The sequence below is a fragment of the Homalodisca vitripennis genome, chromosome 4 (genome assembly GCF_021130785.1).
Source record: "Homalodisca vitripennis isolate AUS2020 chromosome 4, UT_GWSS_2.1, whole genome shotgun sequence".
Classification (NCBI taxonomy): Eukaryota; Metazoa; Arthropoda; class Insecta; order Hemiptera; family Cicadellidae; genus Homalodisca; species Homalodisca vitripennis.
Genome location: NC_060210.1, coordinates 175,223,244 through 175,241,343, shown reverse-complemented (window position 1 = coordinate 175,241,343; position 18,100 = coordinate 175,223,244). Strand labels below are relative to the sequence as shown.

Here is an 18,100-nt window from a genome sequence, read left to right as displayed (position 1 = left end):
GCATCACGTGATTTGCACGGTACATCATTGCCTTTCCATTACAATTCAATTTATATTTCTGATTAGCCCCTCTAGAATTTGATATTTTACTGATAGGTACTATCTCTATCTCTATCTGATAGGTATGTAAGTGAACGAAGTACAAGGAGGGGTACATCCTTATTATCTATACCAATTCATCGAACAACTACCTTTAGTAAGTCGTTTACAGTTTCTGCCTGCCGATTGTGGAATGCCTTACCTATAAACATCAGAGCCATTGATAAGCGCGCTCGCTTTGGGGCGGAGGTCAGGGCCTTGATGCTGGGGGCTCAGGGGGTATAGCGGTTGGCGGCTTTGGAATGTGTTACTTAAGGCAACTGAATGCAAGTTGAATGAATGCATGCGTGTATGTCTTATTATAGTTTTGTAAATATTTATAAAGTTACATTAATTATAGATGTTGTTTTTTATTATTTTAAAGCTAAGATTCTTTTAACGTATAAGGTAAATAAATAGATTTATTTTTAGTTATACATGTATATGTATGTTAGTTTAATTTTTTACGAGGTTAAGTGGTAGAGAGGACTTTATAGTCCTAACTTCGCCTCTAATAAAGACATTTTTCATTTCATTTCATCTCGAGGGATGTTTTTCTTTCGTCGACATCAGCGCGGGGCAGCACCGAAGGTGATTACTGTGTTAAATTCATTTCATAAATATTAAATTATAAAATTTAACTAATTTCGTCTTTCTGACAAATAGTATTAAAAAACTTGTATAATATATTTTAATACTGAAAGTGATACCTAACTTATAAGCTCAGATATAATTAACTATCTTCCCATATTTGGACGAACATTTTTCCCAAATTTCGAGTCAATTTTCCCATATTTTGAAGTAGTGAATACTACATTTGAGCCAACAAGAAAATGAAAACTGTAAAAACAGTTAAAATTATAAGTTATGCAACTGCTGGGCTAAATGTTAAAAGAAGAAATCTCAAATTTAACTAGAACCTATTATGCTTGATTGCTTAAAATAGCAGATGGGTTTCGAATCGTCAACATAACAATCAATGAACACTCATTCAAGGCATTAAGCCCAGCAGATAACGGTTACTCCAATTCTACAGTATAGACACATGAACAGTGTATGCTACTTTAAATAGCATTAAAAGTGAATTTAAAGATTTTTTCTGACTAAAAAAAAAACTGGTACGTTCGTATTTAGGAAGTGATTTTACATAGAAAAATGTAAAACATATTTTCTCCACATGAAACAACTGTTTCACATGTATAGAAATGCTTTCCCATTTATTTTAGGCTCAAGGATTTGAGACTAATCAAAGTTCACACTAGTTGAAAAATTTAAAAGATCTTACCTCCTTCTTTAACTGACCTGTCGAAGCCCGCGCTGATGGCCGGAGGCACTCGCATTTTGGGTGGCGGAATGTGATCAAGAATAAAAACAAGTTTTGAGTGTTTTTTTAATAAAAAGTTTAGTTTGGTAAATGTTTGTTTTTGTTGAATTTTTGTGTTTGGAGAAATGTAGAGGTAAAACACGGAAGTACAACAAAGCGATGCACCAGCTGAACGGGCGGCGAGACTCTGCAATCACGTTATCTACTAGACGCTCGACTTTGACCTCTGTCTGAGGATGGGGAGGTGTTTGCGATAAGACAATTCCTGTTTTATATTGACGAAATATTGTTCTACGCTAATCTAGTAATCAGTAGAAACGAAATGTGAAATAACGATTCATGTCTGGGTGTGGTCGGTATAATCCCAAAGTACCCATATTACCACTGTACATTATTGTTGTAACTAACGAATCTAAATGTTTTTTTTTTTCTCAGATTACCAAACCGAAGACTGATGTAAAATTTTTAAAGTTCTTGTAAGAACTACCTACAAACGACGGACAACCACAAAAGTGAACATCGGGGCCTCATGGATTTTTAATCCAGGCCGCCACAAAAAGGTGGCAAAAGAAAAAGAAAAAACATAAGGCTACTGCCATTTATACAAATGTAAATAAAAGTCATTTGACAGGTATTTAGTCTTCCGATCATATGTTAGTTTGTTTATTTAAACGCATATGTGACAGATACGGCCAAATACATAATAATTGAATCGTCAAAAGTGAGGGCTCTGTGGTGTAATGGTAGCACATTCACCCGGCAAGTGAAAGATCCGGGTTCGAGTCCCGGCGGAGCAAGTACTTTTGGCGATTCAATGTTTATTGAAATTAAAAAAGGCTATTGCCATTTATCCAAATTTAATGTAAATAAAAGTCATTTGACAGGTATTTGGTCTTCTGATCATATGTTAGTTTGTTTATTTAAACGCATATGCTTAATGTTTATTGAAATTAAATAAGGCTATTGCCATTTATACAAATTTAATGTATATATACATATGTAAAGGTAATCTTTGGATTGATGTCAACGGAATACGATTGGTTGTGATTTACTCTATGGTGATGGAAAACTTTCACGCAACTTTCAACAGCTGTGATGTAAATGTTAACCAGTCTGACGTCTGTGTTGAAGTGTTTTCATACTGGTAACCTAATTGTTCAGTATTGTTAGACAATATTATTATCACTTGTAGATGAAAGTATTTGATTCATGAGTAGATATCAATTTTTAAAAATATTTTTCAATCTACTATTATCGAATTATAAAAATTTAGAAGTGTTATAAGGATTGTGATATAGGCTATAAGAAGACTTAAAATTCCTTGAACAATTGTTTTTGCCACTCAATTTCTTTCTTTAAAATATTAATTATTGTATAGTGTTTTACTTGAGACTAATAACAAGTTATTTTTCAGTAAAATGGTAAAACTCTATGCACTAAACATTTTATATAAAGGAGTTCATAACGCAGTCTGGCTCAAGTCCTCATATGATTTGTCAACTTTTGGATTTTTCCAAAGAGGTAGTGTCCAAGAATTTATGGCTTTTGTTAGTAAAACAATAGTTGAAAGAACTCAAACAGCTGCAAGACAGTCAGTTAAAGAAGGAGGTAAGATCTTTTAAATTTTTCAACTAGTGTGAACTTTGATTAGTCTCAAATCCTTGAGCCTAAAATAAATGGGAAAGCATTTCTATACATGTGAAACAGTTGTTTCATGTGGAGAAAATATGTTTTACATTTTTCTATGTAAAATCACTTCCTAAATACGAACGTACCAGTTTTTTTTTTAGTCAGAAAAAATCTTTAAATTCACTTTTAATGCTATTTAAAGTAGCATACACTGTTCATGTGTCTATACTGTAGAATTGGAGTAACCGTTATCTGCTGGGCTTAATGCCTTGAATGAGTGTTCATTGATTGTTATGTTGACGATTCGAAACCCATCTGCTATTTTAAGCAATCAAGCATAATAGGTTCTAGTTAAATTTGAGATTTCTTCTTTTAACATTTAGCCCAGCAGTTGCATAACTTATAATTTTAACTGTTTTTACAGTTTTCATTTTCTTGTTGGCTCAAATGTAGTATTCACTACTTCAAAATATGGGAAAATTGACTCGAAATTTGGGAAAAATGTTCGTCCAAATATGGGAAGATAGTTAATTATATCTGAGCTTATAAGTTAGGTATCACTTTCAGTATTAAAATATATTATACAAGTTTTTTAATACTATTTGTCAGAAAGACGAAATTAGTTAAATTTTATAATTTAATATTTATGAAATGAATTTAACACAGTAATCTCCTGTTCCTGCCTACTATTTGTTATTACACAACATAAATAGATATAGGCTATACGTACCATATATAGAAAAGCAGGGTTTAAGCTTTGGTTACATTTGTTGCATTTTGCAAAACAACCTGAGAAAATGCAACGTTATTTTTTAAAAGCTCTTACAAAATTGCGAGAAAACCGAGAAAGAGCAACTAACGTGAAAAGCACATTGCATTTGGAAAATAAGTTTACAGCGTTAAAACTACTGTTTTTCAATGATACTATAAGATAAAATAAGTCACCACGCCTCACTTCTAGCTGGGGAACTGTCTAGTTGGAAAGCGTCTGCCTACATTTGGGTCAAAAAGTATAGATACCCAAGTTAGAACGTTAGCCACAAACTGACTAATGGAACTAAATTTACGGGAGTTACATTCAAATTTATGTTGTTTACTTTTGTGTCTAGGACATATCAGTAAAATTATATACAAACAATAACCAAGTTTTGTATCTGTAGTAATGTAGCAGTATTAAGTGCTTTACTACTAAACCAATTAAAAAAAAAAATTATTCATTGTTAAACTTGCTATTGGAGGTCCAATGGCCATATGAGAAAAGATTATGGGAAATGGTCAAATATATTAAAACAATATTAAATTTATTAAGGCTTCCTTTTACAGCCAATGCCACAAGCGGGCTGCACACAATGCGATAGTATTGTCCAACAAATAGCCATGCTTTGTTGCTACGACTGCCGTACTGTTGCACTGTGGCTGACTCGCATACGAATAAAAATGAATAATTTACGCTTGATTATGAAACCCCCTTGATGTATCAAGGATTTTGATACATTTGATACTGTACGATTTTGTATATATTTTCATGATGTCTCTAACTATTGTACTGACTAGATTTTTTGAGGTTATGTTGTTTTCAGATTTTATTTGGTATGACATACATTGTAAAAGGTTAAGCATTACTAATTTAAGCATTTAGTACAATAGATAAGAAATAATCTTAATATCGGTGTTCACAAAACAAAGAAGGCTACATATTTAATAAGGTTGGTTCTCAAACTAGGGCCTAATTAGTTTTTTAAAGATAAACTTTTGTTAATACTAACTAATTTTATAACAAATATAAAAAATTGCTACTATTTTAATTTATTTTGTATTTTATATTGAGAGATTTCATTTTATATGTATATTTTTACAATAAACTTAAATGCTATTTAGTAACTAAACTGTTATTAATCAAACATCTTTACAATAATCGGTACTTTGGGATTATACCGACCACACCAGTATGAAGAACACAAAAATAGAAATTTATAGAAACAAACATGATAGAACGAAAAAACAACTCTTCAATTACAAAATTACAAACTTACAAGCATTTCCAGGTATTGTGATCGGTATTGTTGTCGCTGTTATCTTATCTTTCTCGAGAATCCTGATTACGGCAGGCCGCGCGGCATCACGTGATTTGCACGGTACATCATTGCCTTTCCATTACAATTCAATTTATATTTCTGATTAGCCCCTCTAGAATTTGATATTTTACTGATAGGTACTATCTCGAGGGATGTTTTTCTTTCGTCGACATCAGCGCGGGGCAGCACCGAAGGTGCTGTCGAAGCCCGCGCTGATGGCCGGAGGCACTCGCATTTTGGGTGGCGGAATGTGATCAAGAATAAAAACAAGTTTTGAGTGTTTTTTTAATAAAAAGTTTAGTTTGGTAAATGTTTGTTTTTGTTGAATTTTTGTGTTTGGAGAAATGTAGAGGTAAAACACGGAAGTACAACAAAGCGATGCACCAGCTGAACGGGCGGCGAGACTCTGCAATCACGTTATCTACTAGACGCTCGACTTTGACCTCTGTCTGAGGATGGGGAGGTGTTTGCGATAAGACAATTCCTGTTTTATATTGACGAAATATTGTTCTACGCTAATCTAGTAATCAGTAGAAACGAAATGTGAAATAACGATTCATGTCTGGGTGTGGTCGGTATAATCCCAAAGTACCCAATAATTCTCTTCTTTTAATCATGGAGATCCTAAATATTTTAACAACAGTATTTTCATTCAATAAATATTGGTTCTGGAGACAAAAAGTATTAAGTTAGAGGACTTCAAACTGTTTTTCGCTAAATATTAGTGGGAATCTCACTTAACAGCAATGCTATTAATAAGTGCTACATTTCAAATATGTTTGCTAAAGAGTCTGAAGAGTTGGTAGCATTTTTACGAAGAGAATTTTCATCCTATCTTAAACCCTGGAAAAAAATTAAACTTAATATTTACGAATGGTGACATGATCTGAGATAGAATTGTTAAGGTAGTATTTCGAGAAATGTTTTTGTTTTCTAGTTAGAACTCAAGAAAATTTTCATCCTATCTTAAACCCTGGAAAAAAGTTATAAACTTAATATTTACAAATGCTGACATGATCTGAGATAGAATTGTTTAGGTAGTATTTCGAGAAATGTTTTTGTTTTCTAGTTAGAACTCAAAACAGGCACCGAAGCCCGTACTGAATAGAATAGAATGAATAGAAATGCCCCTGGTCATCAGTTTAGGCTGTGGTGGCTTCTGCATTTCTGGTGGAAAAAGAAAACTTTCCTTTGAAATATTACTCAAATTCAAGCTCAGATCACTTTATCACTAATAAAGGTTAGTTTTAATTATACATACAAATGTTTTTACATGTGATAAGAAATAAGATATGGGGACAGAGGATTACCAGGTTAGCTGTATTCAATATTTTTATTTATTATTTTTAGTTAATTCCGTTTTTCCAACACCCATAACTGTCTCAAATTGTACAGTTTTACATACTTCACTTTGTAATCTCAAATGCCTACGGCCATCAGTGTTGATGTCAGGATTTTAACCCTTAGAGTGTTGGATATAAATTATTATATTTCTCCCTAAGTTAGCATGTGATAGGCTTTTCAAAATTAATGTTAACTGAAAGTTGTATTTAATTTAAGATTAATATAGTTATGATAGGAAGTAAAAAAATATTAAAACTGAATTGTTTTTAAGACTAAAAGGTATTTTTACAAATAAATATATATAGGAAACAAAACAAAACATTTTCCAATTTACAGAAAAAGGAACAAGATCATCATACTTAAAAAACACAAAATTGAAATATCAATTAAAGTTGTCCTACAGTCGTAAACAATGTTCAGTTGTAACATATAGCATTTGATATAGGAATAGTGTTTGTGCGCAGATCTTAAAAATTGCACTGTCATCCTTTACACATGGAAAAAGTCTTCAAACCCGTCAGCATACGGCAGAAAAATGGTGTTCAGTTTCAGATTGATAATGGGCAGCCAAGAATTGTGAATAGATATCTGTATAGAATATCTGTTGCCTGACATTCAATTAACATTCTAATGCATTTTATCACCAGTTTTACAAACTACTGTGCGCGATCAGGGAAAACACTTCAATAGTGAAATTTGTCGTCATGCATGTGTTGCCAGGATTTCCAGTAATACGTATAGGAAGGGTTAAGAACCTTCAAAATTCTTAAGAACAAATACAAAGCATCTTGGAAAGTTATTAAATCGGAGACAAAATTTGAGACAGTTTCATGGGGTTTGTAATAACTCTTGTGTTAATGCTTTCTGTGTCAATGTTACGGTTGACTGGATCCAAAGTTCATTGTGTGCACAACATTGATAAGGCTAAACATTTAATGAGTAATTATACTAACAGATGGAATATTCAGAATAATAAATTCCAGTGGAAAATATTTCTCTAAAAAATGTTTTAAAATATGTCACTGAATTAAGTTTATGAAATAGTGAAGATTACTATGGATTTTGTAATAAAAAAGTTAAAGAAATAATTGATAAAATAGCTAAACCACTCCCTGACATCTTTTTAATAATAAAATGTTATCAGATGCCGTTTTCTCTGACTGTTTAAAAATTGCAAAAATTATTCCTATCTATAAGAATAAGGATGATAAAACAGTTTCATCAAATTGTGGACCAATTTATTTAATACCAATCTTAGCAAAATATTTAAGATACATTTACAAGGTTTCTTTTTACAAAATGATTAATTATGCAAGGAACAATTTTGGTTTTTACCTGGACTTGATACTGCATAAGCTGTTGAAACCATAGTGGACAATATTATAAATAACTTGAAAAGTAAAATGCTATTATCTGCAACTTTAATTGACTTGTCCAAGACATTTGACAGTATTCCCCATGATTTGTATTCCCTATGGTTGTTCAAAAAAAAGATATCTCGGATTTACAAAATATTCAAATTTGCGTATCTCAAGGGTCTGTTTTGGGTCCTTTCCTATTTCTTGTAGTTGTCAATGATTATTCCTTCAATGTTCCTTGTAGGTCAGTTCTCTTCGTGGATGATACCACTCTCTTAAATGACCACAGTACTCTGAGTAACATAGCCCAGCAAGAATATTCAATGAAGGTGGCAACCTAGTGGTTTCAAGTTAACAATTTAGCTATCAATGATACTGAATCTGAGTGTATAATGCAGGGTGTAACAAAAAGGTTGGACTGGCTATGCATTTTCAGATTCTATGTGTGATTTTAAGCTAAAAATAAAGAATAATTTGTTTCCAAATCCACTTCATTTGTCATATACGCCATTTTTTTCTTTTTATTGTATTGAAATAATTTTTTATCTTTGTTGTTACTTTTACGATTGTTACAAGACTTGGTAAATGAGGCCATGTCAGAAGGTACTATATTTAATAAAATATTTTTAAATTATTTTTAAAACCTTCTGACGAATTTACGAAAGACGAAAGACCCATTTACCAACTTTTGTAACAATCGTAAACATAACAACAAAGATAAAATTCTTTAAAAAACAAAATGGCATATATCTGCTCAAAAAAGTCGAAATTGGAAAAATTATTCTTTATTTTCAGCTTAGAATCACACATAGAATCTGAAAATCCATAACAGTCCAACCCTTTTGTTACACCTTGTATTATACACACAGTTTTAGATAGATTAGTTTTGATAGATTTTTGACACTTTCATTCCCAATGGAAACTTTCCTTCCTCAAATGATTTGTTAAAAATTGAAACTAAGGGAGGTGTCAGTTCACTCATAAACATTTTTAAAATTTTAGAGGAAATTTCATCAATTCCAGCAGAATTTTTGGACTTTTATTTTGATATCATAGACATTACTTCTCTTTCAGTTGTTTTTGAGAAGAAAAATTTTGTTTAGTGTTTATTGGAAATGGCAGAAGTGGTTTTGTGTTGAGAGGAGATGCTTTCGCAAGTGTGGCGTCCGCAATTGTTGCAAAATGGTTATTGGTGCCACTTTTCATAGATTGTTTATTAGTTCCTCCCCTACCTTTAATTTAAGCACGGGGCAATCTTTCTTTGTATTCCATGAGAAAAAAAACTATATCACTTGCTATAATACTGCTTGTGATTTGTTTTCGGTCTTTTCAATGAAATTGGAAGATGCCTTCTTACTTAAAGCCTTCAGCCTCTAGTCATAGGTTTTCATAAATTGAAGTCTTCGTAGAATTAATTGTTCTGAATGTTTTTTTAAAACATCTTTCTTGAAGAGATGTTTTTATAAATAAATAAAATAATTAAAGGCTTCCTCTACTTTAGGAAATGAAATATAATCTAGTCAGTTTCTAAAATTAATTGTCTAATTGTATTTATAGTATTTTATGTTAGAGCCTGTCTTATACTTTTATGTGTCTTTGATAAATTTATTTTCCAAATTATATTCATAAAATTAGCCAAACACCAATGTGATCAGACAAATGTGGCTCTTCTATTCTACATCTGCAGTTTTTTTAAATATTTTTATCAGTTACAATATTGTTTAAGCAAGCTTCTTCTCATTTTTTTCAAAATTCAAACATAACAGATTGTAAAACCATAGTAGATAAAAAATTTCAGATTCAACAGATTTTTTTTAGTCATATTTGGGTGAAGCTCTTTTACTCTAAGATTCATTGTCTAAACTACCCTATTTTTATAATTGTAATTTTAGTGATGGGTCTTTTACACTACTAATCTTTGACTCATGACCCTTTCTGAAAAATAACAAACAATAGAGGGTTTTTTCTCTACGAAGCGTTGTGACAACGACCCGACTTACTAAGAAAACTAAAATTTTAATCAGAAGGTTCTATGTTACAATGATGCATATTAAGAAAATAAGGACACAACTACGAATGAGTTCATTGACACAACAACACTATAATGCACTGAAATTCAAATAAGAAATGCTATGGTGTTTACTCATCTGATCGTTATCTCAACGCCCCTCCATCTGAAACAAGCGCTTTAAAACGAAACAGGGTCTATTAGTCAACTCCTTCTGCCCCATTAGACATGAATCTGCAACTATGTAGAGTTTTTGTCCATAATGTTTGATATAAGGGTAAAGATTTAGAATACATACTATGTGTAATGTTATTTATGATACATGTATATTATTGAACATATATTAAAAAAATACCTTATGTAGAAAATTATTCAAAACAGACGTTTGACATGTTTTAAAGAGTTCATTGATTACTAATCAAGTATTAATGAATGATTTTAGACCAATGTGGTGGACTCCTGAAGTCAGAGTTCAAAGGCCTTTTGCAGTGCCTCTTACAATACAGTCATATATCACATCAATTCAATGCATAACTTTATAGAGATTAGCATTACTCTTTTATAAACGAATTATTGATGACACGTTTTGTTAGCATAGAAAAATTTAATTCTCCTCATATAATAATTTTTATATGAAGACTTTAAATGATGGTAGCCTCTTAACCTATAGTTACAGTTAAGGTTCTTCTTACACTATATGAGACAACATCATAATATAGTAAATCCTGAAGTTGATCCTTTAATGAAACTTAAAACTCTCCAAGACTTCTAATCCACCTCAGATGTAATCAGTATAGATGTGTATGATATCGACATTTGTGTATGATATCAAAAGTATTTATTAAACTTCAAGTATCAACTTGATTTAATCTACAATATAAATTATTTATAAATTAAGAGATATAGATAGTTAATAACATATTGAGATTACAAGAGGAGGTACAACAATAAAACGTAAACTTTTGCTGTGAACAACACTGAACTTGTAATATATTAAATTACACAAAACACATGTTTTCAATATGATATATTTATTTGGCATGAATTCTAAAGTTTATATAGAGAATCAACCTAATTTGTATTGATGTGTTTTAAGTTATAGAATTTGTATTGAACAATATTGTTTACGTTTTAATAATTCTTTTTTATATATTTTATAATATATGTTACGTTCAAAGTTATATACCACTCTTAATTACTATTAATATTTTGATCTGTGTTCTTAATATTTAGAATTACTATTTATAATTGAGTTTATCACCATTTTCATTTGATATAGTTATTTGTATTGTATTTTTATAATTCTTATTTGGTAAACTTTAGCATAACTGTATGTAAAGTATACCTGTCTCCATTAAAAGGGGGTTTATATTAATACAGTTTTAAATTAATACAAAACAAATTATTACTGTAGTAAATTTATAGTGGCAAGATAATAGTGAACACTACGAGTGAAACACTGAGTACCATATGACTTCTGCACGGCAACACGTTGCCTCAATGTCTGGCTGCACGCAGTTGACACATAGTAGAGCCTAGTTGACTAATAGAACCTCTTAACTCCCTCTCAACGACCTTCTTACAATATTTTATCCATTGAATTGGAAATGGGTTGTCGCTACAACCCTTTATCACATTGTTTATACGTAGCTACATTTTGGACCATTGACACAAAGAATGGTTGAGTCAAAGACCTAGTTCTCTCAATATAAATATTTTATATAATTTAAGGTTGTTAAGACAACAAGCCATCTTTTGAAATATTTAACTTAATAGGCAAAAGGTGACGTTACTATGAACCCAGTTGATTAATCGACCTTTTTCATTAAATTTAGTGGGTCATTGTAACAACGAACATTCGTATCAAATCTTAAATATAAAAATAGGGCGCTTAAAGCAGTTGAAATTTACTATCAATCATCAGAACCGTGAATTGTTTGGACAAAAGATGAGTGATGGAATGAAATTCAAATGGTAAGAACTTTAAAAGATACTCAAAATAATGTTGAGCTAAAAACAATTTGATAATCCCCTCAAACAGTCCCAATTTAGCGCCCAGTAACTACCATTTGTTTTTTCAAAAGAAGAAACATTTTAAAGGTTTGTGCTTGTAACGGCAACAATTACGTCAAAATCTATGAGAACTCAGTATACAAAAGGGTATATTTAGATATGATAAATAACTTAATATTGATGGCCATTATGTAGAAAAGTAGATAAAAGTGTGGGCTTCCATATAAAAATAAAATTGTTACAACAAATTAACTTGATTTTGTTATATATCAAAACAGTATTTTTTTTAATATACACTTCGTATTCGCACTTTCTGTAAACATTGACTTTGAAAATAATATATTATTTTAAGTTTTACAATGACACAATACATTTATTTAGGAGTAATATTCAATAACAAATTGAACTGTCAAGTACTCAGAGAGATAAGCCTACTAGGTGAGGAGCATTACAGGTTAATTTATTTTGCCCATAGGCAGGTTCTGTAAGCTGGGATTCTCTCATGGAGAGATGCGTTGTCTACTATACTCGAATAGCTGGCGGTTGCTCTGAGAGGTATAATAAATTTTATGTGAAAAAACCACAGATATCCATCAGATATTATATTCCTAGAGTTCCTTGTCAATTATATGTTTGACAGTTTTAGACAAAATTTCGTTTACTGTGTATTCAAAATTAAGAAGGAAAATATTTTTACTAAGCTCCTATTAGACATAGAATATATTTTATATCAAATACACAAACAAAATCATTTCATAGACAAATGTAACTTTTTACATAGATATGTGATAAATAGAAATCTACCAAAGCACATTAAGGATGGTGGTGTGGCTGAGTATAAGTTATGTGGATAAATGGATACTCCTCCTAGGTATTGCTGCTGGGGAGTCACTGATTTGCTCACAGTACTTGTGATTGAAACTTTCTATTTAAATACGATTTGAAAATGTTGTCCTTATAAGGTCTTGGAAATTCCTGAATTTTATATAGTGGTATGGTTTGACTTTTTTACAAATAGGACAAAAAACTTTATTTGTGGTTAAACTGTGCACATAATTGATGGTTGTTCCTTGTTTATTGTGTACACTCATGAATAAAGTATTGCACTTTACCTTACCTTACTATAATCAATTCTGTCCCCAAAGAAGACTGACATCTGGACTCAAACCCTGTAGCTATCAGCTATATGGGTAAGTTTTATTTCAATAGGCAACTGTAGGGAAACAACCTCGAGTTTACTTAATAATAACTATGATAAATTTTAAACACTTTTACTCTCTAGGTTTTTGTTGTAAGGTTATAGAAGATGTTTCATATTAATGAATTGTATGATAAATGTGCTTCTAAATGCTTTATAGTTTTTCTTTTAAAGTGTATAGTTTTTTAGTATTCAAACAATAACATTTAAATCATTTTTCTTAAAAGCAGTAAATATATCAAACATCTAAAAAGCATTTGGATATCTATTAGTATATTTTTAGATTGAGACATCTTCCATAAATATAGTATGTATGGTGATAAGAACCAGTATAGCCATCTCTTAAATTACTGAAGTTTGTTATTTATGTTATTATTTTTTAAGTGAATAAATAATTTGATTTGATTTATTTGCAGAATACACATGTCATGTCTACGTAAGAGGTGACAACTTGGCTGGTGTTCTCTTGTCAGACCATGAATATCCCCATAGGGTTGCACATACTCTCATTACCAAAGTCCTGGATGAGTTCTCCGCTAAAGTTCCCTCACATGAATGGCCAACAGCAAATGAAGCTACTATCTCTTTTCCCCAACTAAACGTGTACCTTGCAAAGTACCAAAATCCAAGGGAAGCAGATGCAATGACCAAAATTCAAGATGAGCTAGATGAGACTAAAATTATTTTGGTAAGTAGCTTATAAAGCTAAACTATCTGAAATGTATTTATATAGATCACACATAAATCATTAAAACTAATTTTGTCATAAGTGTCCATTACAAATAGTTCTTAGGCTATAGTTACACCTTGTATATAATGTTAATAAATGAGGGTCATTCAAGAGTAATTAAGTATTTACATGGAAATTTTAATCCAGCTAATTTTCAGTTGATCACAGAACCAGTGATTGTAACAGACACAATTATGTATGTAGCCAGACCCAGTAGAGTATGTAGCCTTTATTTCAGGTAATTTACACCGTCTTGGAAGCTTATTTTGACAATTTTTTCTCTTACCTCTATGTTGTAACTAGAAACAGTCCCATCATATTTTCTTAAATCGTATACCAATTATTTCTTCTTTCCTACCAATCATTGGAAAGGAACCACTGTCACTAATATGGAAAGAGTCTATTATGTAATTCAAAAATTAGTTGTAAGTGTCTTGTCTGTACTAAGACCAAATGGAAGCAGTGAAAACAAAGAGGGGATGAATATAAATAAGAAAAGGAAAGGGCGATATGATGGGCTCTGGTACCCACAACGCTGGCCTCTATTTAATTTATATCAGTCCCACATAGGTGGAAACATACTCAGCCTCAACTGAGGTTCTAAAGTGGCTGCCTTGGAAATCTCTAGTCTCGTAAACAGCCAAGATGTTAGTACCAAATTTACCAAGAACTCACTCTCAGGCTGTCAGGTCCTCTACCGAATAAACATGCATGACAAGAAGATGATGACTGGTTATCTTAGCACTTTTCACAGCAAGTAAACCACACAGCACAGCGATTACCAACCAAGCATCTCTCATCTCTTTTCCAGCCCATGTCAGACTTATGATCCTTCTTCAACATAAAAAAACTGCTCCTGTGCCGATATCCAATCAGCACCAGATAAAGATGCACCCACATTGTCACTTGACATTTTGATATGACCTCCAAAACATACAAGATATGCCAGAACATGTGTTGCATCGTTCTCGAGATAAGACGTAAATAAGCTATATTAAATCTCAGTCAAATCCCATAGAGGGACACAACCATCTCAGGATCAGAATAATCTTTATTCAGCAAAAGATCAGATAAAAAGAGGTTATAAACAAAATTCAAGATCATAACTCAATTTGTTTTTGAGATATCTGGCAGAAAACAAAGACACATAGACAGAAGAGGAATTTTGCCAGTCCTCTGAGCAGTAGCAAGGTATAAGAACAAAGTGGAGAGGCCTTCACATTCACAGCTATCCTTCTTTGTCTAGTGGCAAGAGCGGAAGTATTGCAGTCTATTGCGACTCTATATAATAAATACTCTTTTGTGTGACGTATGCACATGATGTCTTCTAAATCTAGCTCAATTTATTGTCAAAATATTTCCCTCATGAGCTATAAATAGCCCACTCATCCTAAGGGATAAGGTTATGAATATAAAATAGTTTAACATGCTAGCAATTATTGGGTATAGGTATGATTGGTGTTATCGTTTTAATAAATGACTTGAAATGTTGATTTATGCGTATACTGTAGCAATCTGAATTAGCAAAGCTTGTTTACTAATAGTACAAAAATTATCTTTTTGCAGCATAATACTATAGAAGCTGTTCTGGAAAGGGGAGAGAAGTTGGATGACCTAGTGTCAAAGTCAGAAGGCTTGAGTCTACAGTCCAAAGCATTTTATAAGACAGCCCGCAAAACTAATTCCTGCTGTAGTTATGTAGGTTAAGTGTAATGTTACTGTGTCTTATTATTTATAGGTTCATTATTGCATATTGTTTGTATTAAATCAAATGTATATTTTTATATTTTACATGATATATTATCTAAATACATACTTTAATTTCATTATTTAGTTGATTATGTTTCAGGAGTTATTTTAAATTCATTTTAAAACAAATTGTGATTGGTTGGTTAAAAACTCAGTTTTATAAATTGATTAAGTTACTGCTAATAATGTCTGAAATAGCCTCCTTATAATTCCATTTTATTCTAAATTCATGTAAACTGTAAAGATTTATTTCTTATTAATTTTTTTCTTTTTCATATTTTATTCATAAATTATGCTAGAAAAAAATCAATTACCATTAAAAGTGGGGCCTATAAATGTCAAAAACTCCTAAACTTTATATAGACTGAGTAAAAGGAACAGAGTTGACTGGGCTAAATTTTATATTTATAATCGATCAAACACCCTGTTTGATAATCAATGCGAATGCACAACTATATACAATAACAGAATGTTTTGGTGAGTAGCAACTCAGTTGCCTTACCATATGTGTACTCTCAAGGTGTAAAGAACTGCTATGGTGATTTGTATTGATATTATTTTATTAATAATGTAATGTAATAATTGAAGAGCTCAACAATGCATTCAGTATACAATTTTAGGAAATTTATCTCAACCCATTAAAAAGGAATAACTGTAATCGCAGTAAATTTGGTCAGAAATTAATAAGTGAATTTGTAAATATTTAGTTAATTTAGTTCACAACAAAAACAGCAATAGGCTAATCTATATAAAACATGTATTTAAATATATTTACTATGGAAATAAACTGAAACGTTTAAATTTATGTAACAACAAAGATTACATTTTAGTGGCAAAATACATTGTTGTCTTTGAACAACACAAACAAAATATTTGAGCCCATGCGTAATAGTATTCACGAAAAAGCAGTAACATCTGTTGTATATAATACAGTCAAATACAATAATCTTGATGTAAAATATGTCTTATAGTAAAAAGGAAACTGTATTGCTATATCTATACAGTTAAAAACAAATTTTACTCACTTTTGTTTGTAAATGTAAACAAAGCGAATATAGCGAAGTAACTGTGTGGATTATGAATACAAAATAAAGCTAGAATATAAATCGGTCTGATTTCAGTCCTACCGTGGCCTCATGAATAATGCTTATTAGTCGATGCCAATGAATTGAAGTTGTCTAATAAATGTGTGACTTATATTATCATGTTGCAGGCATTGTATTTAAATTGTGTGATTTTTAACAATTTTTAAAGAACACATTCCAAACTTGTTTTTGTATTAGATTGGTCTTATGTAACACTACATTAATTAACGTTGAATAAACTGATAGTTGATTACTGAAATTCTAACATAATAGCTAGTTTTTTTATAATTGTATTTTATGATATATTGTATTATAGTAAACATTTTATAGATAAGTTTTACTTGTTTTTAATCCACATAAACATTGTAAAAATCTGTTATCCATTTTATTTGAGTGCATGTAATTTATGTCATCTTGCGGATTTGACAGTAGGAAATTATCTGTTAGTTAAGACATGGAAAAATGCCTATATTCCTTACATTAAGCCTTAAATGTGGATTTTTGCATTATGGATGGAATGTTTAGTTTATAATGTGTTAGTGTGTATATGTATAACTAATAGTAATAAAAGGTGTATGTATGTATGTATATATAAATAATAATGCATGTAGGCTGACTTTTGTTGTGGTGACTGTGTGCAGTCAACAATGGACATGAAGCGCATGTACTGAGTCACGAGCGTCATATGTTCCTGTTTGATTTTTAAAAATAAGCTGCCGTTTCAATTCACATAAAAAGCAATACATTTTAAGTCTTAGTTTTCGTTCTAAAAGCAATAGTTGAAATTTTACTTTTGATATTGTAAATGCCAACCATTTGGAAACATGTTAACACTTAAAAAGCAGCATAAGGATGATATGTCTGTACCATCAGAGTTGCACTAAAAGCGGCATACGGGATTATCTGTATGTCTTATTTTAGTTTATTGTGTACAAAAATATTGTGAATGTGTAGGAATGCATATATTGTGATGCATGTTCACCATAACGGATTGCAGGTCCAGTGATATTCTTTTATCATTGTTTTGTCTTATGATGCAAGGTGCAGAATGTACATGTAACCATTCAGCACGCCCTTGTATATAGTGCATCTACGTATAAAACAAAGGTAGAGCTTTAAAAAAAATTTATTTACTATTTCTTCTCCCAATAAGTATTAAATAAATATAACTTCGGCAAAACAGAATATTTTTATTCTCTAAATGCACGCTAACTGAAAACTGAGGCCAAATTTTTTCTTCAATGCATTAAGGGTTAGAACATTGAATATTGCAGTTGTCTTAGGGTATGATGTATCATGAAGATACTCAGGTCAATAAGTGTGGACCATAGAGTAAAGAATAAAAAACATAGAAAAGAAACTCCATATTAAAAGTTGGTGATAAACATTTAATCATAACTCACACTCATGTTATGGCATCCTTCCCTGGTCACTGGGAGCGTGAGGTCCTAGTTTGTCTCTTTGTCTCACCAGCCACATGACAGAAATATTAGTAAAATTGATCAATAT

General features: G+C 31.2%; 1 protein-coding gene across 1 annotated transcript; it reads left to right on the top strand.

The window, feature by feature from the left end:
- Nucleotides 1-2,503: 2,503 nt before the first annotated feature.
- Nucleotides 2,504-16,926, top strand: LOC124360698 (synaptobrevin homolog YKT6). The gene is made up of 3 exons (XM_046814527.1): nt 2,504-3,010; nt 13,444-13,715; nt 15,324-16,926. The coding sequence occupies exons 1-3, from the start codon at nt 2,821-2,823 to the stop codon at nt 15,462-15,464; spliced, it is 603 nt and encodes a 200-aa protein (XP_046670483.1). The 5' UTR covers nt 2,504-2,820; the 3' UTR covers nt 15,465-16,926.
- The last annotated feature ends 1,174 nt before the right edge of the window (nt 16,927-18,100 follow it).